General features: G+C 37.7%; 1 protein-coding gene across 1 annotated transcript; it reads left to right on the top strand.

Moving 5' to 3' along the window:
• Window positions 1–2,789: 2,789 nt before the first annotated feature.
• Window positions 2,790–13,995, top strand: psme1 (proteasome activator subunit 1). The gene is made up of 11 exons (XM_057825055.1): window positions 2,790–3,047; window positions 3,238–3,270; window positions 6,466–6,528; window positions 9,837–9,950; window positions 10,028–10,070; window positions 10,233–10,330; window positions 11,302–11,370; window positions 11,480–11,547; window positions 12,673–12,727; window positions 12,800–12,886; window positions 13,807–13,995. The coding sequence occupies exons 1-11, from the start codon at window positions 3,009–3,011 to the stop codon at window positions 13,885–13,887; spliced, it is 750 nt and encodes a 249-aa protein (XP_057681038.1). The 5' UTR covers window positions 2,790–3,008; the 3' UTR covers window positions 13,888–13,995.
• Window positions 13,996–14,454: the final 459 nt, after the last annotated feature.

Genomic DNA, 14,454 nt, shown 5'->3' with positions numbered 1-14,454 from the left:
CCCTTCTTTCACCTGCGGACTACCAGATAAGAGCTTCATAATAAAGAATGAAGTTGTGTTATTTCAAACAGAAGCTAGAAAATGCCATTTTTGGAGAAATTCTGTGGGATGCTGTAGTGTGCAAGTCAGTACACTTGTAGGACAATTACACACAAGTACACAGACTTGTAGTACTTGTACTACAAGGACATGTGCTTGTAATACAAGTACATGCACTTGTAGTACGAGTACACGCAAGCACACGTACAGTACTTGTAGTACAAGTACACGCAGTACACACACCTGTAGTAGGAGGACACGTGCTTTTAGTACAAGTACGTACACGTTAGTACATTTACTTGTAGTACGAGTACACGCAAGCACACTTACTTGTAGTACGAGTACACGCAAGTAGATGTAGTACGAGCACACGCAAGCACAAGTACTTATGGTTACGAGTACACACAAGTAGATGTCCTTGTAGTACGAGCACACGCAAGAAGACATACTTGTAGCACAATTACACGCAAATACATGTACTTGTGGCACAAGTAGTAGTAGTAGTACGAGTGCACACGTGCATGTAGTACAAGTACACGCAAGTACATGCACTTGTGATACGAGTATATGCAAGCACACATACTTGTGGTACCAGTACACGCAAGCACAAGTACTTGTGGTACCAGTACACGCAAGCACACGTACTTGTAGTAAGAGCATACGCAAGAAGACATACTTGTAGCGCAAATACACGCAAGTACATGTACTTGTGGCACAAGTCCACAGACTTGTTTGACAATTACACACAAGTACACTTACTTGTAGCGCAAGTACACAGACTTGTAGCTCAAGTACATGCAAGTACACATGCTTGCAGTACAAGTACATGCACTTGTAGTACGAGTACACGCAAGCACACATACTTGTAGTACAAGTACATGCAGTACACATGCTTGTAGTACAAGGACACGTGATTGTAGTACAAGTACACGCTAGTTCTTGTAGTACGAGTACACGCAAGCACACTTACTTGTAGTACAAGTACACGCAAGTAGATGTACTTGTAGTACGAGTACATGCAAGCACACATACATGTAGTAGAAGTACACGCTAGTACATATACTTGTAGTACGAGTACACACAAGCAGATGTACCTGTGGTACAAATCCACGCAAGCACACATGCCTGTAGTACAAGGACACGTGATTGTAGTACAGGTACACGCTGGTACGTGTACTTGTACTACGAGTACACGCAAGTACACTTACTTATAGTACGAGTACACGCAAGTAGATGTACTTGTAGTACGAGCGCACGCAAGAAGACATACTTGTAGCACAATTACACGCAAGCACATGTACTTGTGGAACCAGTACACAGACTTGTAGGACAATTACACGCAAGTACACATACTTGTAGACACGTGCTTGTAGTACAAGTACATGCACTTGTAGTACGAGTACACGCAAGCACACGTGCTTATAGTACAACTACACGCAAGTACATGTACTTGTAGTACGAGTACACGCAAGCAGATGTACTTGTAGTACAACTGCACATGAGTACATGTACTTGTAGTACAAGTACACAGGCTTGTAGTACAAGGACACGTGTTTGTAGTATAAGTACATATACTTTTAGCACAAGTACACGCAAGTACATGTACTTATAGTCCAAGTACACGTAATCACAGGTATATGCAGTACAAGTATACGCAAGTACTTGTAGCATAAGTTCACGCAAGTACACATACTTGTGGTTTAGGTCCACACAAGGACACGTACTTGTCGTGCAAGTAACCATAATTGAGTACAATTAAATGTAGTATAAGTAAACGTACTTGTTGTACAAGTGCCAGATGTACAAACTGCATTTCGGCATGCCATCTAATCTTGTCTCGTTCTTCGTCTCGTGATAGTCACATGATACAGATTTAAATTTTGTTCAAAAGACAAAGACCTTTTTATGAAGTTCAGCTTCTGAAAATGACTTCATCAACCTATCAAATTGTTATAATTTCTATGCGATGTTCTGCAGATGATGATGATGATGGTAAAATAAATACAAAATAACAAAAATCAAGTCCACCTATTGGCCAGTAACCGTGTCTCAATTCAAGCTGACGATTGAGGAATGAAAAATGAATTATCTTTCAGCACTCTGTAACGATATAAAATGCTTTTCTTCATTAAATTGAATACTCTCATTCGTAGTAATAATTCCAATTAAAATAAATGGTTGAAATAAATCAGCACTCAAAGAAGCAATCACAAATTTTAAACATGAAATTTAAGTATATAAAAAGCCCATCATAAAATACATAATAAATAGAACAATAGAAATTGGTTTGTTAACATTTTTTTTCTCCATACATTTTGTAAGAACATTAGAAGAACTCACAAAACCTAAAATGGCATAAATACACATCATTTCGTATCCACATCAACATGTATGACACAGTCAGAGAGTTTTGATCAAGTCAAGTTTTAATCATAGAGTCGTATCAAAGAATCAACAACTAATGCAAGTCAGCCTTTGACCTTTGGTAGTCACCATCCAGTTAATGAGTGACTTCATCACGTGTGTTTTGCCACCCAAACATATTTAAAGTTCAGTTTATATTGTCCCTCACAATATAAACGTGCTGATGTGGATACCCAATGCTTGAGAAATTCTTTCTCAGTATTGTGGCATTTAACAAAATGAAGTCATTTCGATCAATTAAACTCGACAATTAAAAGTGTTGTCCATACTCCATTTCGACAGGTGGCGGTAATGCACTTATAAGCTGTTTGCCAACTCTCCATGAAGAACAAGAACACCAGGTTTCCCTACAAATCCCACAATGCACCCTAAAACGCGGAACTTCACGAACTATTTACTTTCGTTTTCATTTTTTACGCTGACTCATTTGTCCCTCGCTTCGTTGAAGATTTGAATTATAACAGCGCGTAAAAAAATTTTTGGTAGGTCTACTTAACTTCAAACATATTCCCGAACACTCAATTTTAAGTGAGTTCAGAAGCGACATGGCTGCGATGGATATCTTCAACGAGTCGAAGCCGCAGGTGAGCTCTATGTCAAAAAATGTGTCTGATCATGTTGAACATTTAAACTTCTTTAAAAGTGCTGCAAAAATTGAAACTCTAGCCACCAGGGTCACGTAAGGTGAGCAGATAGCAATGGCTGTTAAGTTGTGTCATGCGAGACGCGAGTTGATACAATCAAGATACTTTTACATGGCTTATTTCATTGCAGATGGACGGCTTCTCTAACAGTTTCACTAAGGAGGTAATGAACCAATTTATTCAAGTACATTATACTAAGGGGTAGAAAGAGTACAAGGGGGAAAACCGTCTCAAATTGAAGTGCTGTTACCTGGATAACATTGTAAGCTTGGTGGCCAAAAACGGTACTGCAACCAGCATGAAAATATGAAGTGCACAAAATCCCCTTTCCTTCCCATTTGGGATGCCAGTTTAGTGCTTCAGGTCAGGGGCGCCTCTAGCTTTTAAGAATTAGGGGGGCTTAGCCCCCAGGAGATGACCAGGATGTAAGTGAACGTAGCATTTTATATATATATGTTTAATCGTAAACCCTAATGTCATGACTTTCACTCACAACACAGTAATTGTTTGTTCCCAAATATTTGTAAATTGCACAGATTACTGAAGGAAAATAGTCGATTTATCCTTGTTACAGGTTGTTTTATTCTTATAAAGAACAGGCGATGATGACATAGAATTTGGAAATAAAAAAGAACAAAGAATTTACACTGAAAGACACACAGACAGAAAGAACAAGACATGGTATTGAGACAGGACGAAAGAGCAAAAGTCTCTTCCTCTCTCTTCGGACTCTTTTTCTTCCCTCTGCTTGGGGGCAGGGACTAGCTAATATTTTCCAGATGTGCCGCTACTCGAAGGCATACACTGTCTTATGATGGAGAATGCAATGTCCACATATGATTATTGTGAATAAATGGAAATATATTCCTACATTACGTTTTGGTCACATATGCAACAAAAATGTCATTTCAAACCCTGAAAAATACTACTAATTTCATGATTTGTAGTTTCTTAAATTAATATCTGTGTCAGGCAAAGTTTCCTTACGCCCCTAGACAACCCCCACCCACAAATATACATCCAAGTATTGTCCATACATACACACATACTACATGTGTATATGCGTCGTATAAGTACACGCAAGTACAGTACAAGTACACGGAAGTGCACGTGCTTGTAGTACTAGTACACATACGTTAGGTACTAGTACATGTACACTGCTAACCAAAAGTATTGGCACCCGTGCAATTCCGCCAGATAATGCTCAATTTCTCCCAGAAAATGATTGCAATTACAAATGCTTTGGTAGTAATATCTTCATTGATGTTGCTTGCAATGAAAAAACACAAAAGACAATGGGGAAAAAAATTAAATCATGATCATTTTACACAAAACTCCAAAAATGGGCTGGACAAAAGTATTGTTACCCTTTGAAAAATCATGTGATGCCTTTTTAATTTGTGTAATTAACAGCACCTGTTACTTGCCTGCGGCACATAACAGGTGGTGGAAATAACTAAATCACACCTGAAGTTGACTCAACATGTGTACTTGTATGTACCACAATGAGCATGGAGCAATGTGTGAGAAAGCTGGGTCTCCCTCAGAGGTGATGGGTCTTCCAGCAGGACAGTGAGCCAAAGCACTAGAAAATGGTTTGCGAGAAAGCACTGTAGACTTATAATGTGGCTAACAATGAGTCCAGACCGGAATCCCATAGAACACCTGTAGAGAGATCTGAAAATGGCACCCTTCAAATCTCAAGAGACCTGGAGTAGTTGGCCAAAGAAGAATGGTCTGAAATTCTAGCAGAGCATTGTAAGAAACTCATTGATGGATACAGGAAGCGGTTGTTTGCAGTTATTTTGTCTAAAGGTTGTACTACCACGTAGGGGTGTAACGGTACACAAAAATCTCAGTTCGGTATGTAACTCAGTTTTGAGGTCACGGTTGGGTTCATTTTCAGTACAGTAAGAAAACAAAATGCAAAATATAAATGTGCTAGTTGTTTATCACACTCTTTTCAACAATAGCAGCATTAGCCTATACAAAGCTAGAATTCTGCTCAAAAAGTAGCAGGTATTTAAAGATAATCAAACAACAATTTGCGTTTCAGACCCCGCGTATTGGTCAGCTTTCTTTCTGAAAGAAAGGTGAAAAAAGAATTCCTGCGCTGTAGAGAAAAGCAATCCCAATGACAAAGATTTTAAAATGTATTTTACAAATGAAATGCCTCAATGAATGATTTTTTTTTTTCTTATGAACGGTTTTCAAAAGCTTTATTGGTGGATTTTCTCAAGTTAAAGCGCCACACAGAAATTAATACATTTAATTGTGTAAGCAGGATGTGTGTATTATTCTTATTATTTAATTACAGGTGGTTTAGCACATTTCAATTTATTTTATTTAAATGGGCTATTATTTATTTTATTATGTGTTTATATTTTGCAAATGTGATGTAGTATTCATTTATATTGTATATTTTATGTTGTATAACTTTAGTTCCTATGTGAATAATAGTTCTTACTTGTTTTGTTGTGGTAGGAGGGTTTTGCGTTGAACACGGGGCCGTGTTGGTTATTATTATAGCAGAGAAGACAGCAATAAATCAACTAAAACAAGTCAACTGTGCCCCGATCTACCACTCAAGAGATCTGATGGACTCAAAAAGTAGGTTACGGTTGCATATTAGTTTGAAAATCGACCGGATCCACCGTATTTTTGCACGAGTGACTTCCGGCCCAGTCCTAGCTACCGGTAGTAGTATTGACGCTGGAGGGCCGCGTCTCGCGTCAAATAATAAACTCTGCCGTTCTTTTCGCGTGCGTCGCGTTGAAGCGCTTCTGGGACGCATCTAACACACGGCTGCACTGCGACTGGTGTGCATTGGCTGATTGACTCTAATGCCCGTGTTTCACTCCGTTCTCGCGGTGGCCACGTTTTGGCGCCGTTGACGTTTCTGGGTTATACTGTCCTACCGTGTTGGTCCTCATTATAGTAGAGAAGACGGAGTAAATACGGTTCAATACTATTACATGTACCGTTACACCCTTACTACCAAGTATTAGGCTGAGGGTGCCAATACTTTTGTCTGGCCCATTTTTGGAGTTTTGTGTAAAACGATAATGATTAAAAAAAAAAAAATCATTCTCTTTTGTGTTTTTTTTCATTATAAGCAAAATAAATGAAGCTATTACTACCAAAGCATTTATAATTGCGATCAGTTTCTAGGAGAATTTGAGCATTATCTGAAAGAATTGCGGGGGTGCCAGTACTTTTGGCCAGCAGTGTACTTGTAGTACTAGTTCAGAACATTCATTGTCAAATTGGGAGTTTTAATGCATCAGCTGGGCTTTATGGTGTTTGTATATCTGTATTTATTTTCTGTTATTTGTCATTTTTACCCTCTTTTTAAAAGGCAGAAGATCTTGTCTCTACATTTTTCCCCCAGAAGATCGAAGAGCTGCAGCAGCTGCTGAAGGCTAGTGTTCAATTACTGTAGAAAAGTGTAGATAATGATTTAAAAAAAAAAAAAAAACAATTATATCAAGATTTTTCTATTAACTGCTTTTCACTTTTCCTATTTGCACTGTAAAGAGCACATTCATTTCATTGTACAATTTTGCATTGACAATAACGGCATTCATTCATTCGTTCATAAACACACAATAATTTGTTTTAAATGATGTTCTAAGTGTGGATAAAAAGTCTCTTCATCCAAAATCTACTGAAGTAAAAGTATGGCGTGATAAAACTACAGTTCGAAGTACATTTCTCTCAAAAAGTTACCCAAGTAAGTGTAATGCATTACCACCCACCTCTGGAAATAGGGTATGTCAATATAAAATACATCACAATAAACAGCAGGGATTTTCAAAACTTTTTCTTGAAGCCATTTCCTCAAACTGGAGAGACTTATATACCATATCGGCCCGAATATAAGACGGCCCTGATTATAAGACAACACCTTCTTTTTCAAGACTCAAGTTTGAAAAAAGACTTTTTGAACTTTTTTTATCCAGAAAATAATTACAATACATCCGAAACAAATGATTATAACAGTATATTTGAGAGAAAAAGCATGATATTTTCCCTCATTCAAATCTTAATATCTGGACATTTAAATATGTAAACTAAAGTTCAATCACATTCGTAAATGAATGGCCTCTGGTTTTGGAAATGTAAATGAACTAGGGCTGTCAAAATTAACGCGTTAATGGGCGGTAATTAAGTTTTTTAATTAATCACGTTAAAATATGTAACGCAATTCACGCATGCGCCGAAGGACCGACTCAAGCATTGCCGCGAACAGACTACAATGGCGCTGTTTGAAGTATATTGAGAGCTAAGGGCAGAGACAAGTAAGTGGAGTGGACGCAGGTGTTACCGGCACCCGCCAAGGGGGTGCTGTTATTTTCAGTGTGACCGGCATTGTCAGATTGAGCAGTGAGGAAGAAAGTGGTCGAGCGAGAGAGGGAGCGAGAGAGTAGAGAAAGGGCGCAGTTAGCGCAGGCTCAAGTGCTGCGTCCCCCTCATGCTTTTGTTTTGTTAATAAAAGTACCCACAAAAAGTCATCCAATGCCTCTCGGTGTTTATATGTACGCCGCCGTCTTCCTCAAGAGGTAATCAGACGAACCGAGCCAACCGACAATAATGAGCCAACATGAATCGCCGGTCCATAGCACCGCCAATTACTAAGAAGGGCGAATTGGTATAACTATTGTAGCAAACGACATGGGGAAGAATAACTGGAGATGATCTTTTTCTTGACACCATGTATTGTACTCAATGCAGAGAAGATATGCCATTTGCAGCAACCACTGTGACTCATGGTTGCTCAAATTCCCATCATGTATTTGGGCAGTTAAGAACATTTAAGTCGCTACAGTATCATTCAGTGAAAGCCCAACAAAAATAATATTCCTATCTCTCAAAAATAAAATAATGTTCACAAAAAGAAAAGCGCTCAATGCAAAGAGATCTGGCATTCCCATTCAAAATGGCTATGCAAAATAATACTCTATTCAAACATTAAGTTTAGCTCAACAAATACACTAGATGGCAATATGTAGTCACTAGAGGTGTGCAAAATTTCCGATTCTTAGATTATTCGCGATTCGGCCGTGGAAGATTCGAGAACGATTCAAAAACATCCAAATTCCGATTATTGAAATATGCCAAGTAAAGCGGATGTACAACACACAGCGCGCCGCGCGGTCAATGAGCAACGGAGCGAGAGTAGCTAAACATCATGCTTCTCATTACCCGGCCCCTCGGGTAATGCCAATGCTCAACTCACGGCTCTAGCTCAACTCATGCCACGAGAAAAAAAAAAACACAACATACCTGACTGCTGCTAAAAAGCTGCTACAAAAGTACGTCATCCACATGTTACGGTAGATATCATTTATATAGGACTAGATGCACTACAGTAGCGGTAGCGTTACCAGCACATCTACAAAAAGCTAGATGGGGACGTAGTAAACGGCCGCCATCTTAAAGCAGTACACTTCCCTGCAAGGCTGTTGTAGCGAACCTTCCAAGCAAACCTAATTAACTATTTATCTAAAATACTCCTAAATCGGTAAAATATTGACTTGAATCTATCTTTAAAATAGTTTTAAAACTTTCACATGTCGAAAGTAGACAAAAGGGAAATTATGGATTAACGGGAGCAATTTTAACAACTTTAACGGTTGGTTCACAACATTAAATTAATTGAATGTAGTTTAAAGCTGCTGATACAGAATGGGGACTGGAGTTTTTTTATTTACCGTTATTTTTGTATATTTGTTTACTGCTATATGTTAACTTGATACTGAAATAGTAGTTTGGTTTAGCCTGAGAGTATTTTTGAACAATTTTGGAACTAATGTACAAAACATTTAAAAAAAAAAAAAAAAAAAAAGGAGGAGGGTGCATCAATAATCGTTTTAGAATCGAATCGGAGCATATGAATCGTAATCGAATCGTTAGGTGCCCAAAGATTCCCAGCTCTAGTAGTCACTATATACAAACTATCAAAATTGCTATAACTTGTACTCACATTTATCTTTTAAGAATTACAAGTCTTTCTATCCGTGGTTCACTTTAACAGAAAGAATGTTAATAATGCCATTTGTGGATTTACTGTTATAATAAACAAATACAGTACTTATGTACAGTATGTCGTATGTACTGTATATACCCGTTTTGTGTCTTATCTTTCCATTCCAACAATAATTTACAGAAAAATATGGCATATTTGAGAGATGGTTTGAATTGCGATTATTTACGATTAATTAATTTTTAAGCTGTGATTAACTTGATTAAAAATTTTAATTGTTTGACAGCCCTAAAATAAACCAATCTATTGTGATAAAACAACAAAATTACAATAACTGCATTAACCATCAAAGTGAGGTCTAACTGTAACTGTAGTCTTGAAACAAATCTGAATAAGGAAAAACATTGCAATAAAATAATGCAAACTTGAGAGTAGCTGAGATCTGTCATGACAGAACATCGCTTCAATGATATTTGGCGCCATCTAGCGTTGTGAATGGGGAGAGTAGCTGAGATCTGTCATGACGGAACATCGCTTCAATGATATCTGGCGTCATCTAGTGTCGTGAATGGGTATAATGTCTAGACCGCGAATATAAGACGACCCCCTCTTTTTCAATCTTATTTCAATGCAAAACACACTGTCTTATATTTGGGCCAATACGGTATTAGTTGAATTTGTGGCTTTGAGATCATGCCAAAAATGACCGGCACCTGCACATTTTTAATGGCCGTTTCCTTTAGACCGCTTTCAGTTCTGATGACCTAGCATCCCTGAAGGCACCGCTGGACATTCCCATCCCGGACCCGGTGAAGGAGGAGGCCAAACGCAAAAAGATGGAGGAGGAGAAAAAGGAGGTAAGGAAATCAAATACGTATTTGCGATACCTTCACAAAAAATAGTGAGGGAAAAATGATGTGTCCTTTTGTTGCAGCAGGGGGACAAAAAAGACAAAAAGGAGGACGAGGAGGAGTCTGGTAAATACCCTTCAATGGTGAACCCTGAATGTCTCTTATGCGTATAAAATATTTCAACTATTGTATTGTTAAACAATGCTCAAGTTGAGAGGAAGAAAATTGAGTCTAAAGCAAAAATGAACCCGAGTTAAATTAGTCAATGGGGAATGTTTTGTGCATCAGGGCCTCCTTGCGGTCCTATCTGCTGCAATGAACGAGTGGAGACGCTCCTGAAGGAGGTCAAGCCCCAGATACAGACACTCAAAGAGAAGATCAACATGGTTGGTTCCAACACGTCCTTTAATATGCTTGTGTGAATCAATACAATCGAACGTAGAACGCTTAATTGAATTTCTTTCTTTTATTCTATTTCCATAAATATTACTTCATTTGTTTTCATCGATAGTTATTATTAAGGCTGTCAAATGATTACATTTTTTAATTGAGTTAATCACACCTTAAAAATGAATTGTAATTCATCACAATTCAAACCATCTCTAAAATATGGCATATTTTTCTGTAAATTATTGTTGGAATGGAAAGACGGACATAAACATTCAACATACTGTACATAATTACTGTATTTGTTTATTATAACAATCAATCAACAAGATTAATATTATTAACATTCCGTTAAAGCAATCCATGGATAGAAAGACTTGTAGTTCTTAAAACGTAAATGTTAGTACAAGTTATAGAAATTTTATATTAAAACCCCTCTCAATGTTTGTTAAAGGGATCCACGGATAGAAAGACTTGTAGTTCCTAAAAGATAACTTTGAGTACCAGTTATAGTAATTTTATATTAAACAAACAAAAAAAAAGAATGTCTCCTGCTCCGCCCAAATGCATGATGGGAAGTTGGGCAACCATGACTGTCAGTGGTGGCTGCAAATGGTATACAATATGTTCTGTGTCGTGTTCAATTAAGCGTGTTAAGAAAAAGATCGGTCTCTTGCTCCGCCCACATGCATGATGGTAAGAAAGGCGCGGTCCAATGACTGCCTGTGTCCACTCGGCATTTCTCTGCCTTTTCGCTCTCAACGTGCTAAAATGACATCATTGTAAACTGTTTGAGGCAACGCATGAACGGGTCATTCCGCGCATGCGTTAATTGCGTCAAATATTTTAACGTGATTATTTAAAAAAATAAAATAAAAAATACCGCCCGTTAACGCGATAAATTTGACAGCCCTACTTATTTCATTTGTTTTCATTGATAGTTGTTCATTTTTTTTCACTCTCCTTGCAGCTGACCTTGTGGATACAACTTCAAATACCCAAAATTGAAGACGGTGACAACTTTGGAGTGGCAGTGCAGGTCGGTAACCTAAAGCAATCTGAATGAATTCCTTTTGCGGTTTTTGTAAGGTTTATTTATTTTGATACCGAGTGATTTTTTTTGTTTGTTTGTTTGTATTCACTCCTAGGAAAAAGTGTTTGAGATGCTAACAAGCTCACGCACCAAGATAGAGGGATTCCAAACTCAGATGTCAAAGTAAGCCCGCTTTTGATATACAGCAATTTCTAAACCACTATATGGTGGTTCAGATACCATTGTTTTAATTTCATGGTAGGACATATGTTTTCTCCACTAGTGGGCACTCTTTGGATAGGTGATGTTTCATTTTTCTAATCAGAATTAAATGACTTTTGTGTATTTGTTTTTTTTTTGGCTCATGTAATAGGTTACATAGTTCATATAGATGACTGAAATGAATTAGCTTATTCATGATTCTCTCATTTTGGGGGAGTGGGGGGATCATTTGAAAAGTAGCTCGTGAGGTAGAAAAACATATGCAAATATACATATACAGTGCTGGCACCCCTGCAATTCTGTCAGATAAAGCTAATTTCTCCCAGAAAATGATTGCAATTACAAATGCTTTGGTAGTAATATCTTCATTTATTTTGCTTCAATGAAAAAACACAAAAGAGAATGGAATAAATAAAATTAAATCATTATCATTTTACGCAAAACTCCAAAAATGGGCCAAAGTATTGGCACCATTTGAAAAATCATGTGACACTTCTTTCATTTGTGTAATTAACAGCACTTGTTACTTACCTGTGGTGGTGGCAATTACTAAATCACACTTGCAGCCAGTTAAAATGGATTAAAGTTGACTCAACCTCTGTCCATGCATCCTTGTGTGTACCACATTGAGCATGGAGAAAAGAAAGAAGACCAAAGCACTGTGTTGAGGACTTGAGAAGCGAAATTGTGAGGAAGCATGGGCAATCTCAAGGCTGCAAGTCTCAAAAGACCTCAATGTTCCTGTGTCTACCGTGCGCAGTGTCATCAATAAGTTTAACGCCCACGGCATTGTGGCAAACCTCCCTAGATGTGGACGGAAAAGAAAAATTGACGAGAGATTTCGACGAAAGATCGTGCGGATGGTGAATAAAGAACTTCGACTAACATCCGAACAAGTTCAACCTGTCCCGCAGTTCGAGGGTACAACAGTATCAACCCGTACTATCCGTCAGCGTCAGAATGAAAAGGGACTCTATGGTCTTAATCCGATGACTCGATTATTCGAACTAACTAATCGATAGATTAATCGATGACCTAAATAATCGATAGCTGCAGGCTCAGAATGATTTAAATCCGGTCTTTCAGATATTACAACGAGAGAGGCGACGCCGTCGCCAAAGCGTCAAAAACACCTCACGTGGTAAGTAGCTCATGTTGTACTATTATATTCTTATTTAGTAGATTTAGTCATTTTCGCACGTGTGTTCTGCAGGGAGACTACCGGGAGTTGGTTCGCGAGCTGGACGAGAATCAGTTCGTCGAGCTTCGCATCATGGTCCTGGACATCTGCGCCACATATGTAAGAACTGATATTTACGGTGACTGCTCATGCAAGTTCTCTCTCACGTCTGAAGCGGCTTTAGTGCTTGAAATGCCGGGAGATATATCAATCTGTAAAAGGAATGTTTTGAAGACCCTACATGAGTGGGCGATTCCTAAAAACTAGGGGTGTCAAACGATTAAAATTTTTAATCGAGTTAATTACAGCTCAAAAATGAATTAATCGTAATTAATCGCAATTCAAACCATCTATAAAACATGCCATATTTTTTCTGTAAATTATTGTTGGAATGGAAAGATAAGACCGAGATGGATATATACATTCAACATATGGTACATAAGTACTGTATTTGTTTATTATAACAATAAATCAACAAGATGGCATTAACATTATTAACATTCTGTTAAAGCGATCCATGGATAGAAAGACTTGTAGGTCTTAAAAGATGAATAAAAATAATAGATAAAATATATAAATATTTATAAAAAATTATACAAAATAAATAAAAGATAATAACTAGTACAAGTTATAGAATTTTTATATTAAAACCCCTCTTCATGTTTTCGTTTTAATAAAATTTGTAAAATTTTCAATCAAAAAATAAACTAGTAGCCTGCCATTGTTGATGTCAGTAATTACCTACACAATACTCATGGAAGCTGAAGCCTATAAAATCAGTCGCACCCAAGCGCCAGCAGAGGGTGGCAAAACTCCGAAAAACACAACAAGTACACCTTTCACGTTGCTGTCCTTTTCATATGTTTGAGCGGGGCATTTGTGCGTTAATTGCGTCAAATATTTTAACGGGATTCATTCAAAAAAATAATTACCGCTTGTTAACGCGTTAATTTTGACAGCCCTACTAAAAACACTTTACGAAGTGATCTGGGAGACAGCTTGCCCCTTACTCCAAGTGATATGAACGCTTCTCTCACCAGGCCGCGCTCTTCGACATCATCAGCAAGAACTACTCCAAGATCAAGAGGCCCCGAGGAGACAGCAAAGCTCTCATCTACTGACGTTGGAGCCCGGCATGTGCGCAAATTGCGACATTTAAAAGCAGAGCCATTCAACATATTGCAATAGAACAGAACCCATTTTGAAATAAAGTTGGAACATTCCTGCTATTTCTTTCTCTAATTTGTCTTCAACATGAGATGTTGAAATGATCTTGGGAGATTTCGTTTCCTCATAAAGACTTTGTCAAGTGCAGTCTGTGTATCCTGAATGGTTGGGATTTTGCATACTTTTATACTGCGCTGCAAAAACAGCACGCTTAAAACTAGTTAAATTCCCTTGTTTTCAGTGTAAATCTAATAGAAATGTGAAATTAGATTTCTTGAAATAAGAAAACGAGCTAGCTGAAAATATGCTTCACAGACATTTTGAGCAATAAATTAGTATATTTAATCTTTCAAAAAAAGCTTGTCAGAAATGTTCTTAATTCAAGAATAGGTATTTTTCAAATTCAAAACATTACAGTGATCGCTCGTTTATCGCAGTTAATGGAGGAAGGCCCCGCCCCAAGGTAATCGAAATCTGTAACGTAGATATGTAGCTTATTTACATTAAAAAAAAATATATAT

The sequence above is a fragment of the Corythoichthys intestinalis genome, chromosome 20 (assembly GCF_030265065.1).
Source record: "Corythoichthys intestinalis isolate RoL2023-P3 chromosome 20, ASM3026506v1, whole genome shotgun sequence".
In the NCBI taxonomy this organism is placed as follows: Eukaryota; Metazoa; Chordata; class Actinopteri; order Syngnathiformes; family Syngnathidae; genus Corythoichthys; species Corythoichthys intestinalis.
The sequence above is the reverse complement of the archived record's forward strand: the minus strand, read 5'-3'. Positions and strand labels throughout refer to the sequence as shown.

Coding starts and splice junctions, on each gene's coding strand:
- psme1 (XM_057825055.1), top strand. CDS start 3,009: ATGGCTGCGATGGATATCTTCAACGAGTCGAAGCCGCAG. Junction 9,951..10,027: donor TGGAGGAGGAGAAAAAGGAG/GTAAGGAAATCA, acceptor CTTTTGTTGCAG/CAGGGGGACAAAAAAGACAA. Junction 10,071..10,232: donor GGAGGACGAGGAGGAGTCTG/GTAAATACCCTT, acceptor TTTGTGCATCAG/GGCCTCCTTGCGGTCCTATC.